Source organism: Leuresthes tenuis, unplaced genomic scaffold, assembly GCF_036924035.1.
Source record: "Leuresthes tenuis unplaced genomic scaffold, fLeuTen1.0.hap1 SCAF_9, whole genome shotgun sequence".
Classification (NCBI taxonomy): domain Eukaryota; kingdom Metazoa; phylum Chordata; class Actinopteri; order Atheriniformes; family Atherinopsidae; genus Leuresthes; species Leuresthes tenuis.
Genome location: NW_027325363.1, coordinates 22,739,591 through 22,760,842, shown reverse-complemented (window position 1 = coordinate 22,760,842; position 21,252 = coordinate 22,739,591). Strand labels below are relative to the sequence as shown.

General features: G+C 39.7%; 1 protein-coding gene across 2 annotated transcripts in view; it reads right to left on the bottom strand.

Moving 5' to 3' along the window:
• The window catches only part of rap1gap2a (RAP1 GTPase activating protein 2a), a 96,440-nt gene that overhangs the window by 65,570 nt on the left and 9,618 nt on the right, over positions 1–21,252 (bottom strand). The window contains exons 1-2 of one of the 2 annotated variants that reach the window (XM_072392896.1): positions 16,962–17,133; positions 12,645–12,680 (exon numbers count right to left, since the gene is read on the bottom strand). In XM_072392896.1, coding sequence (XP_072248997.1) covers positions 12,645–12,680; positions 16,962–17,005 — 80 coding nt within the window. In that variant the 5' untranslated portion in view covers positions 17,006–17,133. Of the gene's footprint in view, positions 1–12,644; positions 12,681–16,961; positions 17,134–21,252 lie in introns of those variants that run through there. The other variant, XM_072392897.1, reaches the window with a different exon arrangement.

The following is a 21,252-nucleotide window of genomic DNA, read 5'->3' as shown; positions in this document are numbered from 1 at the left end:
GCACTATATTCTGAACATGCACAGAGCACATGAACTCCTACCCTAAAAAGCTGCATAAAATCAGATCTGAGTTGTTTATTTGTTTTGATGGTATAAGTCTATTTATTGCCTTGCATCTTTATGAAACAATAGTGTGTTGGCTGCTTCAAAAATCTGTCTTGTGTAGCATTAAACTTTATTTGGTGTTACCATCATAATTACATGCCCCAGGACTGAAATCTTATGAAAGACAAATTAGGCCCATACTGAAATGTATCAAATGGGCTTTACTCAAAATTTCACATGACTTATACACAATCGCTCTTATCTCACCACAATTGAAACAGTATTCCTAAGAACAGACCGTTTAGACAGGCAGAGGCAGAGAGGCTTGGTTTGCACGCCCCTTTTGTTTCCTGGTGACTTCTAACTGTCATTTTGTGATTATTTGTCAAAATGCATTGGAACTGAGCTCCCTTATGTAGTTATTTTTGTGTCCATTTGCAGGGGAAATAAAAACCCCACAGAAAATCATGTTAATCAAATGAATAGATAAAGCTTTGGTGATTCATGGTGGTTCATGTTCTGCTTTGAGACTGGGTTCTTTATCCAGAACTCATTGTGACTTTGTCTTATTTAAGAGAATTAGAGAGCCAAACAGCTTTATGAAACATACCACTGACAGGTAAAGTAATTTATAATGTAATGTTCTGTTGGAAGGGCTAAAAAAACGCCAAAGAGTGTCTGAGATGATTCCAAACTTCAAAACTCTCCAGATTCCAGTGTGATAGCATCTCTGAGAAGCAAGTTTTATCCATGAAATTCCCACTCAACAGCAAAAGACACACCACGATGCCTTCTTTTATTCCTTGCTGTGACTGGTCAGAACTGTTTTGATGGCTTGTGGAGAACCTGCGCAATATCAGGCAGGTGGTTATTATGTGGCCAATCCTCAAAGACAGACAGATGTGAACGCATACATTTATACGTTTACATCTTTCTGTCTTTGCGGAACTGAATACTCTTCCATTCCTCCTTCTTTTAATAAGAACAATGTCCTTTTGACATACAGTAGATCTTCACATTTGTGAAGTTGTGGTGTACTTTTTGCCTCTTTCCCAAAATGTAGCAAAGAACTTACTTCACGTTACTTTTTTGGGGTTCTCATTTTGAAAAGTCAGCTTAAAGTAAAGTTTTGGAACTTTTTTGATCAGTTCACTACAGCTGACATCAGTTTTTTAACCCAGACTTTGAAATAAAACAAACAGAAAATACCAAAATTGAAAGGACACAGGCATAGCAACAGTAACTAAGGAAGGTGGTGCTCCAGTTGCTTTTTTAAATTTCTTTCTTTCTTATTCTTTCTTATTCAGCTGTGATATTTTTTTAGTCATTATACACAAATAGCCGATACTTGGAGCATAGTTCGCTATAGATTTAGATTTCCATCTAGTCTAGCATGTAATTTGATTTTTTAGTGACTGGGGGTTAAATGCAAAGATCCATCAGCGCAACCCATTACCATGACAGCTGTTAGCGACAATGTGCGGGACCAAACAGGCAAGGACAAGCGAGGCGGTATCTGCACATGGCTCATATAGAGATCAATTATTCCTTTGAAAGAAAATTGGGTTTCAGCTAAGCTCTGTCAGAGCGAGATGGGGCTTTGTTCTTTGCCTCTGATGTATGTACAAAATGGATACACTGAGAGGGAAAATGTGTGTATGCATAAGAATATAGGTCTGGCAAGGATGACCAAATGTAGTTTTGATAGAGAAAAAGGGATTTGAGCACAGCTGTGTAAAGACAGTCTGACAGTAAGTGATAAACAACGAGAGCTTTGGAAGGATTTTGAATCACAGGGGTGACATGAACATCAGCACTCGACTATCTGACGGTGACCCCACAGGGTTACGGTAAAGGCACTGACATACAAGTACTGTTTAATAAACTCACCTTTATTCACAGAGGTCATGGAAAAAGCTTTTCACAAACCCTGCTCCCCTATCTTGCCCTCTTAGTGTTTTTCCCCTTCCTTGTTTCTCATTCATCTCAAAGAGAGATTGTCATGTTTTCTATTCGTTGATTATTTTTCTTTCCCACAGAGACTTTAGTTTTTTATAATATAAAGAGCATCTGCTTTGTGAAGTGGAAAGCAGTGACAGAAAATAACTTTCTTTTCTTAGTTTATTCAATATTGCCATCCTGCTTTCTTCTCTCCCCTTTGATCCTTCTTTCACACCTTAAGACCAAGCAAAGAATCACCATCCCCCAATTCATTTATACAGTATCCTTCTTGTTTCTTTTTGATGCAGAGGAGATGGGCTGTAAACTCCTACTTATGTCAAGTGTTTGTGAACAAACCAGCAACAGAAGCAATAACGGAGCTTGACTTTAAAACATCCGACTAATTTGGTTTCCAACGGCAACACTGCCAGGTCTTGTTAGTTTTGGCAGTGACTTCCTCCGGCGCAAACAGAGACTGACAACACGGAGAAGAGAGAACATAACACAGATCAATGCTTCTGGTTTTTCTACAACATTTAAATACTAAAGACTGAATATTACCAAATATGATAATTTCCCCTTCCCCACAGTTGTGTGCAGCAACCTCAGCCCAATGTCAGAATGCGTCATTGAAAATTGTGATTTGATAATTGTATTTTCTTTTTTCAATGCATTTCATATGGACCTGATTTTAGTACATGCACTGCTTTGTCTTTTGTAGGTTACCCAGGTAACCTGCAAAGTGGAGGGGACAAATTTTGAGCCAAGACATATTTGCTTTTCTAGTTTGCTGCGTTATTCTTTTAGAATGGTTTTAGAATCATAGATAAAACCGAAAAGGAAGTGGAAGTGGAGGTGGAATTAGAAAGCAAAGTTCAAAAAGGGATGGTAGCAAAAATAAGGATTAGAACCCATGTTAAAACCAGGACAAATGCTGCCCTACTTGGTTTTAATGTAACTGTTGCGAGATGACTTGTAAGCATGGGAGGAACAAGACACTCGAAGCAGTAACGGAGCTTGGCTCGAAGGAGCAGAGAAGCAGGATGCCATTTATTTTTCAATTTCCAAGAAGATCAGCAGCTTCCACAAGGTAAAGACACTGTGGGGAAAGACATCTTGTATTTCAAACTTAACAACGCAGAGCTGTGCTTTCCTCAAAGCAGGTGCCAACCCTTCTGTTTGACAGTAGGGTTGGCACCTGCTATAATTGATAGCATATGTAGCATTTTCGCCTCATGTTCAATGATTACTTTTTTCCTGTGTTGCATGACGTGTGTTAGTCACACGATTCTGTTGAAAATTTTTACATATGTGTCAATTTTTTTTTGAATTCTACAGGTTTAAGAGTATCAGTCACCGTTAGTGTCAGTAAAAAGAACTGGTATCGATACTGATGTTGATAAGGCCGTAACAATATACCCATCTTCTTAGTGATTGGTATGTTATTCCTTTGCCAAACTTCCAACATCCTATTATAGGCTTTGTTGCTCCTTAACTCCGAGAAGCTCCGAGTAACAAAAAACAGGAAAAAGTTGGGTGCAAAAGCCCAAATGATGATGATAAATTTACATGACTATTTCATAACCGCCTTCAGACTGTGCTGTATGAGTGGGGGAACCAGCAGCAAATTTAACCTTTTTCTAATGAGGAACAATGACCTTTCTAAATAGACCTTCCCAGCACTCGCATCTTGTAGCATCTTGTACAAAGTTGTGTGCTTTGCACTCAGGTAGATGTAGCGGTACGGTCAATTTGTAAGCCTGCTAAATCCATCTCTGTATGTCTTTAATCTGACGGAAAGTGTGTGAATGCAGCAGTTAGGAAGAAATTCAACGAGCAGGAATGGGTACATCCTCTGATCCTCTCACCTCCTAAACCCCCCCCCCCCTTAAATATGAATTTACATTTGGGTGGGAGTCTGCGCATGCGACTGCATGTGTGTGTGCTGCTTACTCACCGTCAACAGCTTGCTGCTCATGGAGCCCTTTTCCTCTAAATAGGTGAGGGTCTGTTTTATGAGCCCTTAACAGCCAGCACTCAGGCCAGATGGTGTGCTTATCAGCTACTCTGTGTGTGTGAGAGAGTGTGTGTGCAGAATTGGGAAAATGGCAAGAAGTAAATATTTGTCAAAAGCAAAGAGGCGGCTGGTTGTCTGGGGGACTTTAGAGTAACAAGACTGTCGCTTTAACAAGCAGAGCACTCAGTAACAACAGCCTTAAAACATTTTAGAGACTGAGAAAGGGAAAATATGATATTTTAGGGTTTTTTTTGCTTCCTCATCACCCATTGAAAGTATATATACTTTTAAACAATGTTTTTTCACAGCTTTGTAGGGATTTTGGCTTTTTTCAGCTTAGTTTTTGGTTTGAATTGGTGCTAGATAGAATCAGTTGGAGGGACACTGCTGGGGTGATACTGTGCACATTTGAACATGTTTGACTGAGTCAGCTGTGGGCCCAGCTTAGGTTTTTGTTCTTTTAGATTGCTTTGCAGAGAATGGATGGCTGAAATAAGTTCCAAGGACCTCAGAATTGTGTCTTTAAACATCTGACTGAGAGTGCAAATGGAGTCTGCATGTCTTTGCATGCATCAAATAGGAATATGGTTTGTAAAATTCAGAAAACAGTAAAGTGACATCAACACATTTGCTTTGTCCAGCCAGTGATAAAAACCTCTGACTGAAATAAAAGGAAACAGCTGGTATGTCCACAAGCATTTAGACTGCATCTATTCAGATTTAGATTTTCAGTCCTGACAAATCATGAGTATCTCATGAGTCCATCATAATTTTGCTAAGGTAGCATCCTCATATGAGCAGTGACTTGTGCCTAATGCTGAGAGTTAAATAAGGTTTGTGTGCTAACGTCTGCAGGTTATGGCACAAGTGTTTTGTCAGATAACGCTAACAACATAACGGTCAGTCACAGAAGTGTCCTTCCAGCTAATCCAATATAGTGCCAGCTCTATGTTATTGTTTCAGTACACTCTCATTGCTCTCATAATTTCATTTTCACAAGCAGCCAGGAGCTGTTATCAGAAGTCTTGCTCATTGTTGTCAGGTTTGAGACTAATTTTGGTGAGCAGCCGAGAAGCACGTTTGTTCCTCTTTTACACAAACCAGCGAATTCCAAACAAAATACAATGCTTTGTCAGAATAAACATTCTTCTATCACTCACTGCACTTTGCTTCTGCTGCACCTCAAATTAAAAGTCCTAAAACTAAGAGAGAAAGAGATCTTTCATGCTAAGTCCCCCCCCCCAACTTTATTTAGAGGAGGCCTCTGCCTTGATACACCCCAGTTTCATGACCACCCTCCATTAAAGCTGTCTGTACTCTCCACGTGCCCAAATCTCTTGGCATCTTGTTATGACCTATTTGTGTAAGGTCATGACTGAAATGACAGTTGACACTGTCTTTTTTCACTGTTCCTTATTTACTCAGTATATTTTCTGTAGGGAACACACGCACGTTCAGTCTAAATCCATGAAGTGAAAACACACTGTGGTTGTTATTGAAAGTCAGCTTCTCCATCCGCTGGTTATGTTCTGTTGCTCTGGCAATGAAATCTGGCCTCAAGGTGAGACAACCGGGGCAGTCACCATGGTAATAAACCATACCAGACCATCCCTTAGGTGATCATCAGTTCTTGTTGCCGTGGCAACAGCCACAGCTCCCTATCGTCTGCGGTGTACAGTATATGGCTGAGAAAACATGGTGATATGTTGTTTTGGACTTGGACCTATAGACAAAGGGCTTCAGGATCTAAGGCAGTGTGCATCAGATCAAATTTACTAAAGATGGAAAATTTTGTGCCACAAATCTCTTTTTAATCCTGTTGGTGTGGAATAAATCACAATACAGAGGAAAAATGAGAAAAAAAAAAAAAAAACATGATTCCAACATCTTGCTAAGAAAAAGTACCTAGTTGTCTATCAAGTATGATAAGATTTCTGTGAATCTACTTAGTAGTTAAGTAGTTTACTACTTAATACTGAATGAAGAGAAAACTGCATTCACAACGGATAGCAGTTTTGTGGCCATCCTTCAACAGGTTACATGTTAACAGGTAGGGCTTCACTCAACACTGATTCAACACAGATGATGACAGACACATTGCTCCCTCTAGTGAGCATTTACGTTCACTTGAGGCACTTTTATTGCAGTGCATTGTTTTTTTAGTCCCCTCCACAAGTCTGCAACATGCCAGTCTGAAACAAAAGCATCTTGCACCCCCTTGTGGTCACAGCAGATTAAGTTAGAACAAATGAGTGAACAAGAAACCAAACCAGGATTTTAAAAAAGAAATACAAATAAAATTCCTTTTTTAAAAAGTTGATCTGAAAGAATTCATGCTAATAACTGAGTTAATGAAATTTTTAATTCATTGCATTTTATTTTACATTGATTTTCAGTGAAAAATTCCCACTTGTTGTACAGGGAAACTCATAATCTACTGTTGTGCGCTCTTACTGACGCTGAAAGTGCAAGAGGGGAGGAAGTGCGACATCCTCCACTGAGCTGTAGAGGATGGGCGGAGTTCGACCACTTCCCATGTCCCACTTCTACAAATGCACACGCAACTTTGTTACCATGGTTACTGTACCATTTTCTCACACTCTCTGAGATGCAGTAGTAAACATAAACTCACTGAAGGGGCCTTAGGTTGCACTGTGTCAACAAGTGAGATCCACTTCATGTGTGTAATGTGGTCACACCCAAGCCCCTGTTCACAAAATGAACCCCAGCTGAGTCATACTCACCCTGGACTGGTATGTACGGACTGAACTTCTGACGCTTGTTACAGCTTCCCTCCTTTATCTCTGCCAGGTTTGTATTAGGTTAAGCAACTGGCTATGACTGTGTACACTGCATCAACAACCACTTCCAATGAGCAGAACACAATAAAGCTGACAGCTCATTAAGGCTGAATACAGCTTTCATCTGACTAATCACGGCTTCTTCACCATGTGCTGTAGAGCAAAGCCTCAAGCTTTAATAAGCCATCATCGAAAGTAAATATGATACCAGCAAACAGTCAGTCTCGTGTTTGTTTGGTGGTCACTACACTCCATAGTTGCCTGCAATATAGAAGGTGCACAAGAAGATAGAGTAAATGCCAGGCTCCAGAAATAGCAGCAGCCCATTTGCTCTTTTCCATGATGCTGGCAGACAGATAACATTTACACCTGGCCTCAAAAACTGGGCTGGGGAGGGTACTATCTTATCTTTTTATCTTATCCACTGTTTTTTTTTTTTTAATTATTAAAAGTCATCTTTCATGTTTTATATGAACATAATTTATCCCGTCTCATCCTCAGATCCACCACTCATACCAGTCAGTCTGCACCTCAATCCTGCAAAAACATGTAACAATAACATATGTTAACCCTTCGTTCATAGGGCGATAGTATGAACACTGACCCAATCTTAAAACAACATTGTCTGCAGCAGTAAAGCAGGTTGCACAGGTGCCTGTGGATCCCCATAACAGTCCTGTGAGAAGTGCTTCTGAGTGGAGACACTCTCAGATGTGAGCCGCTGCTCTGTTTGAACTCAGCAGAGAATGGAGGAGGTGAGGAGGAGGAGAGAAGAGGGGGTCTGAGGAGGGTGGAAATAATAAATGAAAAGTATCAGTGTCTAATTAGCTGCAGCTGGCCGTAGTCTCTATCTCACACGTGTGGACGAATGCTAACAAAAGAAGGATGGAGGACCCAAGCAGATGGCCGGTCAGATCCAAAAACCAGCACATAAAAAGAAAAACACCTCTGATCAAGCCTGAGAAGTAAACATCCGATTTTTTTTTTTAATGTTATCATAATGTGGAAACCGTCTTGTAACATGAAAATAACACATTGCATAAAGACAATTACAAACAAGCAGTTCTTGCAAGAAAGGCTGAGGATTATACTGTGACAGAGATGTGTCGCTGTTTTCCTGTTAGGAGCAGACTGATTCATTTGTCAGACTGTTGTATTCATGTATGCACATCACACCGACAAAAGCAATCATCTGATCTGTATCAAACACTGTGATAAAGAGCTAAAGACTAGAGATTCAAATATCCTGGCGATCAACAACTGAATCCTTCATTTCAGATCTTATTACTTTGTCCACTTTAGTTCAGTCTGGTTTTTATCTTTACTACCACATTAAAACAAACTCATATTTCTGCACTATTTACTACTTAAGATCTCTATTAAAGTAAAAACAATGTCAATTTGCATTGACAAAACATTAATTAAAAAAATACATTTCCTTAAGTTCCTCATCTTTCTATATTTTCATGACTGGAATTTGGATGATCATTACAGCTGATCACACCCCATGATGCTAAAATGTGGGATGAAGAGTCCCACTGTAAAATGCACATGAAATCACTTCTATAAAAACGTTGCTAACATTTCCATAATATCTGAAATTACATAAAAAACATACAAAAACACACAAAAACACAGCAGTATTCAATCCAAAAATTCATCTGCAAATTATTGCAAACTATTTACCATTCTTATAAATCTATTTCGCAAACAAGAATGAATACAAATAGAATCGGGCTTCAAAATGAAATATTGAAAAATGCACAGACAGCAGACAGTATTACTCACCACAGTTTGCGTGGCATCGTCACACAATATCAAGAAGCTGATCTGATGCAAGCGTACCCCTTTTCATCCAGCCTCTACTCTATTGTCCCTGTTCATCCACTTTAATATTCACCCTCACCTCCACTTCAACACAAAACAGATGCATGTGTTTGCTCTGGCACACGCATGCACACACACACACACACACACAAACACACACACATGAACACTGGTTTGATTATGCAGTTATTAATGAGGTGTAGTGTGTGCAGCGAAGGTGGAGAGAGCAGAGGGATTAATGACAGAGGGGAGAGGAGACAGCTGGAGAAAGAGGGAGGATATAGTTGGAGCAAGAGAGGAATAAAAAACACACCATCAACAGAGGGCAGATAGGGGAGAAAAGGAGAACAAAATAGAGCTCTGACACCTGCTGCCCCAGTGGCCGCAAACTTTGAAGTGTGCAATCCATCGGAGGTTTTTGTTCATTTGGCCTTACACTGCCCCCTTTCTCAAAGTTAATTCCCCTTCCGCCTTCAATAGATTAGGAAGAGATGGCGGTAATTAAAAAAAATGTAACAAAATTGTAGAAATTTATTGTCGGCCATTAGCCTGCTGCTGAACTTCATCAAAAGAACTACACACTCTCCTCTGTTTGTCTATCTAGTCATATCATCGTCAGTATCAAATCAATATTCAATACATCCATCCATTTTCTATACCCACTTAATCCAATTTATGTGGTGGGCTGGAGCCTATCCCAGCTGTCATTGTGAAAGAGGTACACCCCAGACAGGCCGCCAGTCCATCACAGGGCCACACAGAGACAAACGAGACACACAACCATGCATCCGCACACTCACTCCACAATTTAGAGTCAACAGTTAACCTAACATGCATGTCTTTGGACGGCGGGGGGAGCTGGAGTACCCGGACAGAACCCACACGTACACGGGGAGAACATGCAGCCTCCACACAGAAAGGCCCCAGCAGGGAATCGGGATCCTCTTGCTGTGAGGCGACAGTGCCAACCACCATAACCCTATTCAATACATGTTAAGGACAAATAATCTATCTTCAACAGTGCTTCTCTCTGCACTCTTTTAATACCTAAATCAAACATCTGAACCACGTCCGCACACGAATCTGAGCTGTTCAGCATCCAGGCAGAGCAGCAGCTCCGGCAGGAGTCACGACTCTCTCATTCATATTCAGAACCACTCCAAAGCAGAGAACCTAATGACGCCTGGCCATGCAGGGACTCACGCAGAGAGAACGCCACAGATAACAAACAAATCTTACTTTACATGATACACATTAACCAGATCTTTCTTTTATATCCAAAAGCATTTTGAACGAGATGCAGCTGACGACAAACCTGCCTCACTGAGATTTTCTTTCTCTTTTGTCATCACGGCATGTGGAGCAGCATTCTAATACTGTGTCTCGTAAGAAAGTCATAGATTATTAAAGAGCTCGACTTTGACTTTGACCAGTAACTTTTACCAACAGAAACTCCAGCAGCTATGCAGAAGTACCCCTGCATATACAATTTGTAAACCGTTTTCCACTTTCAAAAGAAATCTGAAACTTGAATTAAACTTCATATATTGTTAATATTTAAAGGAAGTCCAAGTGAATCACTTGATCGAAAAACACATTGCAAACTTATTCTTTTTTATTACCAACTCAGACCCTGGATCACTGAAGTAAAGCAACAGAGAAGTCATTCGGTCTATAATTTGCTAAGATAATTCATTAAGAAAACAGCTGTCAGTGCTTTCTGTGAAAACAAAAACTTTTGTTTAGTCAGTCTTGTTTCAAGATCCAGACTCATTTCTCTAAAAGTCTTCAAGAAAGTTGACTTTTCTCAGCAAATCAGAGATCTCTGTGATACATGCACACTTGCACAGATTTTAGCATAGACTCATTGTATAATATCTAGACTTTAAAGTTGAAAAAAAAGTAGAAAAAAAAAGCTTTAAAACTGACACCACAAAATGTTTGAACCGAAGTGTTGTAGGTACAGATACAGTTGATGTGAAAATACATATTCACACCAAAGCCCCTCTCCTCTCATCACTATGGAAACCTCCTTTAATGACGCTTGCCGGCAATTTGTTTCAACAGACACAAGCTGTGCACACATAATAATCCTTGAGAACTTCACAAGAAGAAATTAAACAACCACGGAAGTGACTGCTTCCACTATCAAAGCCAGTACGGACTCAGTAACACCAAATATAGCTGCACAAATACAAGTCAGAGTTATTTTCTGAAAACTGTCAGTTGTTGCTCACAAAAATCCAGCATCCAGTGCGAGAGGGATTGATGGCGTCAACTTGAGTTAAACACAAACACAGCTTGCGCTAAGGCAGTGTGCTGTGGCTGCGAGCTGTCATAGCTGGAGGAAAGTAAATCAAATCGGGGTGCAGTCGCAGTAAAAGCAATACAATCTAAACTGTCCGTCAGCATTAGTTAAAACAGTTATATAAATAGTGTTATGCTATCTCACCATGTTGAATATCACTTTGTCAATCCCTGCGGTGTGGAATTCCTATCATTTAGCAGTGGGTGACCACAATACAACACCCACTCTTGCATTCAAATCTTTGAGGTTTGAGCTGACAAAGAGCTCCTTGCTGTGACAGTTACTTTCAGAGACTCACAATGAATCTGGCTGCAGATGTTTTGCAACGATGCACTATTGTTCATTCCAGCATCAACCTTCAAATGTAAGCTTGAGCAATTTGACAAAAAAGAGACAAAAAGAGTTTTCCAAGTAAGCTATTAGGGGATGACTTTGTTAAGAGTCTTCTCTTTATTACAAGAGATGTTTCTCTAGTCAGACAAAAGCAACAGAAAACTATAAATGGTGTTAGCTCATAAGCATTTTTAAACTTAAACTTGCAGTTACAAACTTCAGACATAGCTGCTTCAAAGATTCTGATAATATGATAAATAATTCAAGAAATTTAGGATGGGAAATGAATAACTGTACCAACGAGACACTAGAGCTATTAGATTCTGAGTGTGTGATGTATGATGTGATCTATTATCAAAAATTAAGTGTAATGTTCATAACTATGTAATTTACAGTAGAAATTACAATGAAAATGAGAACTGTAGTGTTTTCTATAGTTTAGAATAGACAGTTTACATCCAAAGAACCCTGAAATGAGGGGGACTGTGTCTGGAAAGTGTCATTTTCTACATGGTGGAGCTGAAATGTATGAAAATGGCTTAAAATTAAAGTCTGGAATGTGCACTTTAATCACATCTGAATTGTCTCATTTAGTATTTACTCCTCTGCACTGAGGAGCAGAGGGGGAACTCAAAGAAAAATGTGACTGTCCTAAACATTACGAGGGGCACTGTATATTGGTCCACAGTGCAAAACATAACAGATTCACAATAAATGTTGTTTTCATGACATTAAAAAAAGAAAAATTAATCGCTGGTTCACAGTCATACGTTCCATAAAGTTACCACAGTCTTTCCCTACTACTGACTAATCCCACAGGATCAGGGAGGAATGTCTTGGTTAAGAACTTGAAAAGTTCTTCTCTTTTCTTTTTTTAAATCACGTTCATCCATGTGTACGCTGTACCTGCAGAAGGGTACAAGTTAAACTGATTGGTACCTGCTGGTAGCTGCTGAACTGTCATTGAGGGAAAGAAAGAATTTAGTTAATTTTTTTATTGCACTGAGACTGAGACAACTTACTTTGAGTGCAACATGAGTAGGAGGTGCGTATTGATTTTAACATGACTTCATTTGTCTGCTATGCAAGTAAAATCTCCATAGCCCTACAGTGAGTGAACTTATAAGGTTTTTTTGGTCAAAGGCATTTAGACTGAAGTGAAAGATAATAACAAGGAAAAGAATGCAGGTTGAAAGTAATATAATGTTGCCAAAATCAGAGCATTCATCAGTGACCAGGAACACATCAGTGCCTTCCTGGAATTTTCTCAACAACCATTGTACACGACTGACAAATGCCTGAATATTAACTGAATACTAATATAATCTGACACAAGAACTTTCCTGAAATCAGGATGTGAAGGGCAACTTACCGAGCTTTCAGCGCTGACAACGTAGACTTGTCGATCCTGGTGAAGAAGCAGCAGAAAAAAAAGGCAGACACACACAAAAACACAGATGTATTATTGATTTTTCAAAGTAGGAATTTAATTATTTGTTGTAAGTGCTTCAGTTTTTTTTACATTAATGAGGACATAAACAGCGAAATGCATGCACTTAGATCAAGAGGGGAGGAGTGAGATTTATGACTTTAGCTCTAGAGGTTCCCCAGGGTGCTTTAAATATGGCCATGTGACCACTACTTATCAACAAAATATCTTATCCTAATTGATATTGATCCTCTATGTAGCACACAATATGCCTCATAAATCTGCATGAGTTACAGATATTGTGACGCAACCACAATAAGAGGGTCACAAAGACCAAAAGTAAATGCACTCATTTCTGCAAGGGGCAGCTAAGCCTGAGGCATAGCTAATGTATAGGTCAGATGTGTGTCAGTGTGAAGTAGGGCAGAATGCAAAGCGTGCTTTGTGGCAACAGCCTTCAGTTAACAAGGTTATTTCTCCACGTTCTGTTCAGACCAGTTTTCAGATGTGTCAGTGTTCATAGGGGCTTCATGCATGCTTCACTACAAACTGTTCATACTGTAAACATGGATTAATCAGAGCGCTTGATAGTCACAACTTTGCAGTTCAGTTGCTGTTCTCTTTTTATGTTATTTGTGTATGTGCACAAACATGTATGGTCTTATGAAAGAAAAAAAATACATCCTCTTTTAATTCTGAGGTTTTATGTATAAGGACATAGTAAAAAAAAAAACACAATGTTCTTACCAGGTCTTAAAATCGGATTCATACATATAACACTGTGTCATTATTAATCTAACCAAAACTAAGTAAAAAATGTAGGAGCAGTATGTGAAAGATTTTGTACACTCTTAATGCTTACACAGACATTAAAAGGGTAAGTAGCAGCCAGATGCTGATAATCAAATGTACTTGATGCTGATAAAGGCAAAAGGTTTGTCTGTGTGCTGGTCTGGAGCATTCAGGTGTGTGTTAACACAATGCCAAGGGGAAAGGCAGCAACTGTTGCTGCTTACCCATCTTGGAAGGGTTATAAGACCATTTCCAAACCATTTGAACTCCAATTTTTCTCCAGTGAGAGCGAGATTATTCTTAAGTGGAAATCACTCATCTTCCCGGTAGCGGACATCCCTGTACCCTAAGGTCAAGGAGAAATTTTTTAAAAACCCAAGAGCGAGACTCTGGCCTCTAGCATGTTCAGTTTCAAAGTTCACGACAGCACAATTTCAAAAAGTCTGAACAAGTATGGCTTGTTTTGAGGGCTTTCCAGGAAAAATCTCAAATTAAGTTTGTGAAACTGAGTCTGAACAAAGCACATAACATAAGTTTGTGTGCATATCAACACAAAAAACCTCATACTAGCTGTGAACCATGGTGGAGGAGTGACAGTTTTGGCTTGTTTTGCAGCCACAGAAGCTGGACACCTTGCAGTAGTTTAGTCAACCATAAACTCATACAACATATTCTACAGTCAAATGATCCCAAACACAGCAGCAAACCTAAAATATTGACTAAAAAACAAAAGTATCAAGGCGTTGCAACTGTCCAGTTAACAGTCAGACTTCAATCTGAATTAAATGCTTAACGCTTGAGTGAGCTGTGTATAGACTAATGGCCACAAACTTAGACAACAGGAACATTATGAAGAAAAGAGGGTCAAAATTCTTTCACAGCAATGTGAGAAAACGATAACATCATGCAGAGAACAATTGCTTCAATTTATAGCTCCTAAATTTACTTCTATAAGCTGCTAAATCATGATGTGTACTAACACACAGCTTATGCGTTTTGGCTCAGTTTTCACTAAATAGATAATGACACAGTGTAATATATCATATGTTGTTCCTCTGAGGTTTTTATAACCTAATTTCAAGACTCAGTAAGAACCAAGGGATTTTTTTTTTGTTATGCCTTCTTACATAAAACCTTGAAATGGAAATAGGGTGCTTGTTCAGTGTTTGTTTTCATGGATTCCTGTCCAAGCAAGATATTTTGCCATTAATTCTTTAATCACATTACTTTGGAAGCTGAACCATTTAGAACAGAGTCCCACCTCTTTAACGGAGCAAGATGCAAAAACATGTATCAGCACAGCATACAAACAAACAGTGTAGGCTATTTCTACAGCACCAGCACAAAACCTGAATATCTAGATATAGTTGAATGTTTTCCACAGTTATTGAATGATAGCAGAGACAACGAAGCATTATAGTCAACAGAAGCAAATACAGCACAGAGAGACAGATTACAGATCATGTTAGTAGCGGACATTCAAATGTCAGGAAAATAAGTTTACATTCAGCTACAGCTTGTACAAGAGCTTTTTTTTTTTAATACAGCAACTATTTCTGAGTCAGTACTTGACATTTCAGTTGCTGCTCTGCTGCAGTGACATTGAACTGCCACAACTGCGTCTGATCCTGCACCACCACAAATTCCATGGCCTTTTCCATATATCGTAATCAAGCTGCTGTCTGTGCTCTCACACAATTCATGCGTGTTTCTAGGCTGTTAGAAATATACACCACCTACATCTATCTATCTATCTATCTATCTATCTATCTATCTATCTATCTATCTATCTATCTATCTATCTATCTATCTATCTATCTATCACAGTAACTGGTGTTCAGATAGCTTGTCTCTGGACGAGCCATCCATATCTCCACATTTACTAACCATTATCATGAATGTACTCAGATTTGTGGCAGGATAGGATGATAATTCAAGCCCTCAGATGGAGGGTAAGTTCAGTGCCCCTTACATTTTAGGATGGTTTTATTCTAATAGACTTGTCTTAGAGGATTTTCAGAGGAGACGCAATGCTAAAGTCAAAGTTACTCTGAGATGAATCATCCTCTCATACAAAATTTCAAGATATTATGTCAGGATTAACCGTAGAATGCAGCAAAGGGTAAGTCAAGAGGATAGATTCTGTACTGTCACAGAGCATCCCAAGTGTCTAACCTTGGTGGCATAAGACGTCAGTTAAATTCTTTAAATTCTTCTTATGATTCTGTGAAACCAACCGTGCACTGACTTCCACTGAAATGTGGAAGACTTTCTGCAGGCCATACAGAAACAGCAAAAGTACTAAACTCATATTCTAAAAAAAATAAAACAGTGGGACAGTTTATGCCATTACTGTCAATTGATTACTACAGTAATTATCAACACTTGATTTATTTCACACAAAGCCTGTGGATATTTTAGTCCCTTATCACATGGCATTCAAATATGTTGCTGGGCTGTTAGCAGGGCATTCAAACTATGTTAATGTTAGAGTACTCCAGCATTACAATAGATTGTATACACCACTCTGTCATTCTAGAAATGTCCAGTGACACAACTTGGTAGCATGTTGTATGAAATACCTAAATTCCAACTTTTCTCCCACTCTTTAAATTCATGACTTTATGTTAGAATTAGTTCTAAAATTATCTATTTAAACCTGTCCTTTGAGAGTATCTGATTGTTGTGACAAAATAATGTCAAAGGTTCAGCCCTGATCCGGCACAGTTACATTTTGCTATATGGGTTGTTTTCATCTCTGTGATACACAACAGTCACTAATTAGCCCCATAGCGTGAAAAGTGAGGCTTCTAAGTTCTGTCTGCTCCAGGTTATTGCAGCCTGTCAGACAGGATACTCTGCCTCGGCCCAACTGGGGAAGGTTAAGCGCTCTGAAGCAGCTCATCAGTGTTAGTAAGACCACCAACAAGGGAGCCAGCACAAAAACACTCCATCCAAGTGAGTCGGCGCATTAAGCACTAAATGGGCTCCTTGGCAGCTTCTGCAGTGCTGCATGATGGGAGCACATCTCAGCCAATAGAGCAGAGGAACATGACCAGAAAGAGCTGTGTGTCCTGGTAGGACAGCAGCAGCAACAACATACAGCAGGCAGAGACAAAGCAGCCTGTTGATTGTAATCTCTCCCTCAACAGAGACAGCGCAGAGTGAAACTGTTCTCTTACACACATACACACCCCAATGGCTGACAAACAAGAGGACAAAGTGTCAGAGGTGTGACAGCGGGGCAGTCAGAGCCCTCCACCCATCCTTCCTTTTCATGAGAAATGTTTACATTTGTGCAACACCCACAGCAACATAGTGACACCATCTAACGCATATTTTAGCAGACTGGAAGGCACAATCTAGATAACTTAAGAAGTAGAACTGCAGCCATAGCAGTCATGAGCATGCACACGCATAATGCAAACTGTCAGACACACACTAGCATTCAATGTAAAAGCAACATACCATCCGAATCCACCAAATGAAACACTTCTCCTCCTCCTCAGCATTTTGTCAGTCTGACCTTCTCAGCAGCCTTTCTCGCTCTCAGCCTTTGGGAAGTGTGTGCTCTGCTGTCAGTCTCTGCCCTCTCTATTCTCTGTGCACTTGCACTTTGTCTGTCTCTAACTGACCCAGTCCCCCCACCCACACCCACCACCACCACCTCCCTCAGGTTCTGACTTTTTGCCTCTTTTCTTCTTTCTCTCTTCTTCCCTTCCACCTGCCCCTCTGGAGCTGATGAATTCCACTTTCCCACTTGACCAGTCAACTACTTTCCTGAAACACTGCTTGCTCTTTGGCTTTCACAGGCTACTAAATATACACACACAGTCTGACACACTGACACAGGTACACATATGTCAGCAGGGGGGAGGAGCCAGGCGAGGAGGGGCCACAGTCTCACATCTGACTCTGATGGTTTGTTTCCCACACAATCAGACACACACACAAAGAGCTACAAGTAGAGTATGTGTTTGGACTCTTTAATCATGTTCATCATCACAACGACACACTTCTCACATGCCATCCACTGGGAAATGTGAACACTTCCTGTACTGTGTGTCGCCTGGTGAGCGGTCACTCTTGGCTCACACTCATTCAGGAGGACTCAATGTACTGCACTAACATGCATGATACCTACAGCCAAATCAACACTAGAAACACCCTCATTCTTGCATTTTGATGTGAATTTTGCAATATCAGATTTAAATTGTACCATTCACTGTGCCATGGCTCCAATTCAATTTGTACTTTGTTGTTTGTTTGAAGGTATGGTGCAGGCATCCATGCTGAATGGAAAATATGCCAGTTGCTCAACAGAAGAGGCAGACTGAATTACAAAGTATACAGTATGATAGTCTATTTAAGGTAAAAGAGTGAGCCGAACAGCCGTGCAGTCAGACTGTATATACATAGAAACCTCCCATGCTGTGGTCAAAGGGTGTGTCCTTCCTCACATCCTTTCCCTTCATTCCAGAGTTGACAGGTTTCACTTTCAGAGTTAACTGTCACACCGTCACTGTGCTGCACTGAAATAACTGAAATGTTTTAAGATGGTTTTGATACCAGAAGCTTTGTGTAATACACTTTTAGCTCCGAGTGTTTAGTACTGAGGTATTGCTCCATTGATATCTACATCATACGTTTCTTTTGAAAGATAGATGCAATAAACTGTTGTGATAACTCTCAGCTATGATCCTCTTTGCATTCTTATCTTCTCCTGCACCCATCTAGCAGAATGCAAACAACAGACAAACACAATACCTTCATGATATGTACAAAGAATGACCACCACTGTGAGATATATCTAGTATCATATCTAGTATAGTACTGTAATATAAAATCAGTTCTAGGCTACTCTCTGACCATATTTTTGTAGCGCAATTTAATTTCAGTTGAAAGCAAATCAGTACTGTTCCCACTTCAGAAGTGTGTTTCTCGGTGTGAAATACCGAGGCGTGTGTGGCTATCTACGTCTAGTTCTGTGACCTTCAAATATTGATACAAAATGTTTTGTTTTGCTTTGTGTTTTTTTCTATTAGTGAGCTGTCTAAAATGCTGCAACATTAGAAGGGCCCATTATAATTTGTTTTCCAATTGTTAAGCAGCAGCTGCTAAGAAAGGATAATGAGCCGCTCCATCAAGGTGCATCCCTTTGTTCTTTTTCAATAAGTGAGTGGCTCAACACTGCTGTTGATGTTAATCAGAATTAGAAATGGAAATACAGAAAAATTAACAGTCCCTTTCTTTCATCCAGTTATGGTGATGGCAGTAGTAAAAGTTACAAGGACAGCTAAACTCAGTTTATATGCTCAGAGACTAACAGCAAGCTCAAATCAGAGATGGGGCTTGTCAAGAGTCAGCTAAGTTCATTCCCCTAATGCTTTTTAACTGTGTGTGGCTGCACTTGAAGTGACATCATGATCTATTTTTTGCACGAACATGTGGCTTCAGTCAAATTGCAGTACATCTTCAGTCAAGACATAAAAGTAACACCACATGTACAACCCAGGAAAGGATAGCTATCTCAGTTTGAGTATACATAAAACAACATATAGCTTAATTTTGCCCAGTATCTACATATTTGAGTAAACATACACCATACTGCTAGTTTAAATATAGTTTAAACCTTTGAGAACAGCGACAAGGATATGAATATTACATTTTTTTGCTATATCAAAGCCACCTGTGTACAGAAAATGTCAGGATATCTCACGCCAGGTTCCATTTTGGATTGGATGGGTGCCATCTTGTGAGGAACACTGTCCCCGTATAGGGCCTAAGACTGTGCCTGTTTAGCTTTGGTTGAGGTTGGAAAAAAATCCAATTCTTAAGGCACTAGAAAAAAATAGAATAAACTGACCTTTGAGAAAAGATCTTGATAAGGGCCCAAAAATAAAGAGTAAAAACAAGCACAAAATAAAGAATAAAATCCACAAGCTGAACTGGATAACTGACCCCTCTGTCAGTGTTGTGGGCAGACCTTTTGAAGGGCAGGGGTGGAAGGGAAAAAAAGGGCACATATAGCGCTTCATCACCACTGTAGAGGGCACTTTAGCACTCATTTTGGCTCCCAAGGGGGCACTTTAGCACGCATTTTGGCTTCAAAGGGGGCACTTTAGCACGCATTTTGGCCCCCGAGAGAGCACTTTAGTACGCTTTGCCGAGAGGCAACTTAGAGATAAACAAGCAGATCATCATCTTCATTGCTAAAGTCGTATTTGGTGGTATCTTCTTCACTAATTTAAGCTGTTTGCAGAATCTATGGATTAAAGAGCATCTTTTTACCATCACAACTTTAAACACTGCTGTAAAGCCTATTATGGTCAGGTAAATCCTTCTGTATTTTGTTGTATACCAGAATTGTAAATCTGTTTTTTTCTGTGTTTTCTGATTGGGAAATTAAGAGGGGAATCACAACAGGGATGCAGTTGGAGAAGGCTACAGAAACAGTTTGTTGGAGAAGATGTCAGAAAACATTCAAAAACAGTTCCAGATGCTCCAGGTTTGGCTTTTCCTCTATATAATTATACATGGTTGGTGTTTTTTTGTAATTACACTATATTAATAACTTCTCCAGTCAAATACTTTCACCACTAGAAATGGGTGATAATCACAACAGTCACAAGTAAACCTGATTATTATAGTCAAAGCTTTTACAATGACATTTCAATCATCCAAAAGCTTTCGTCCCCCTTTCACCGAAGCTGATGAACTGATGACGGGATGTGTTGACAGTCCATTTCTCGATCCCGGTGAGACTGCACTGATTAAAAGCGATAAAACACTCCACGGGTATAATGTGGTGTGCCTGCTTTTTTGTGTGTAAACACACAAACGCACACATGACAGTCAGTCTGGCACTGCAATGTAGTAATTATCATTACAAGTGAGGGAAATAATAAAATACAGAATAGAACAGAGGAACAGTGATTACAGAAAGAAAAACGATGGGCGCAATGGTGTTACTGGTACAGAATAAAGTATAGACTATCATTTGGCATATCGAGTGTGGTGTTCACTCTCCCTCTAGTGGTTAAGAGATAGTAGTGTTCATTGAAATCAGACTGAGAGAGAAACCATGAAAGTTAGAGAAAAAGAAGAACACAGCACAGCCTCTCGCATGTTAACTGTTTTTAAAATCTCAATCTTGCTCACTTGCTAAAGTTAGGAAACTCTTGTATGCACAAACACAGAAGAATATTACATTCCCTTATTCCGAATAATCCATGATCATAGATGAGTATGTACTGAATTCAATTAGTGAAATAACAAAGCTACAGATCGGTGCAGGGCGATCAGACAGAGGGTCAGACAGTGACACTGACATCTATCCTATTCTATCCTGTCACAAGCAGAGGCGAGTCATGGTGATTCTGTGCCATACAAATGAATAAATGACTTGATTTGGCCACGGCTGGTGTGTGTTTTCATCAAATAAATAAACAGACAGACAGATATATGTGCCTGAATATGCAAATGAGTCTGCAGTTGAAAGAGAGTACTTGCAGACCTGCACAGTCTCCTGAACCTCACTGAATTACAGGAAACATGGCCCTTCTCTGTTACCACGAGTGTTGGAAAGTGGGCAGGGTGACATCACCCAACAGCAACCAGTTGGGTGGTGTCTTTAGATCAACATGCAGGCTGATGCATTGCAATGTGGTTGTTTGAAGTAAATATTGAAGCCAGTACTGTTCTGTGTCATGAGCATATCTGCAAGAAACAAATAAAAGTTTCACTTCACTAACATAGC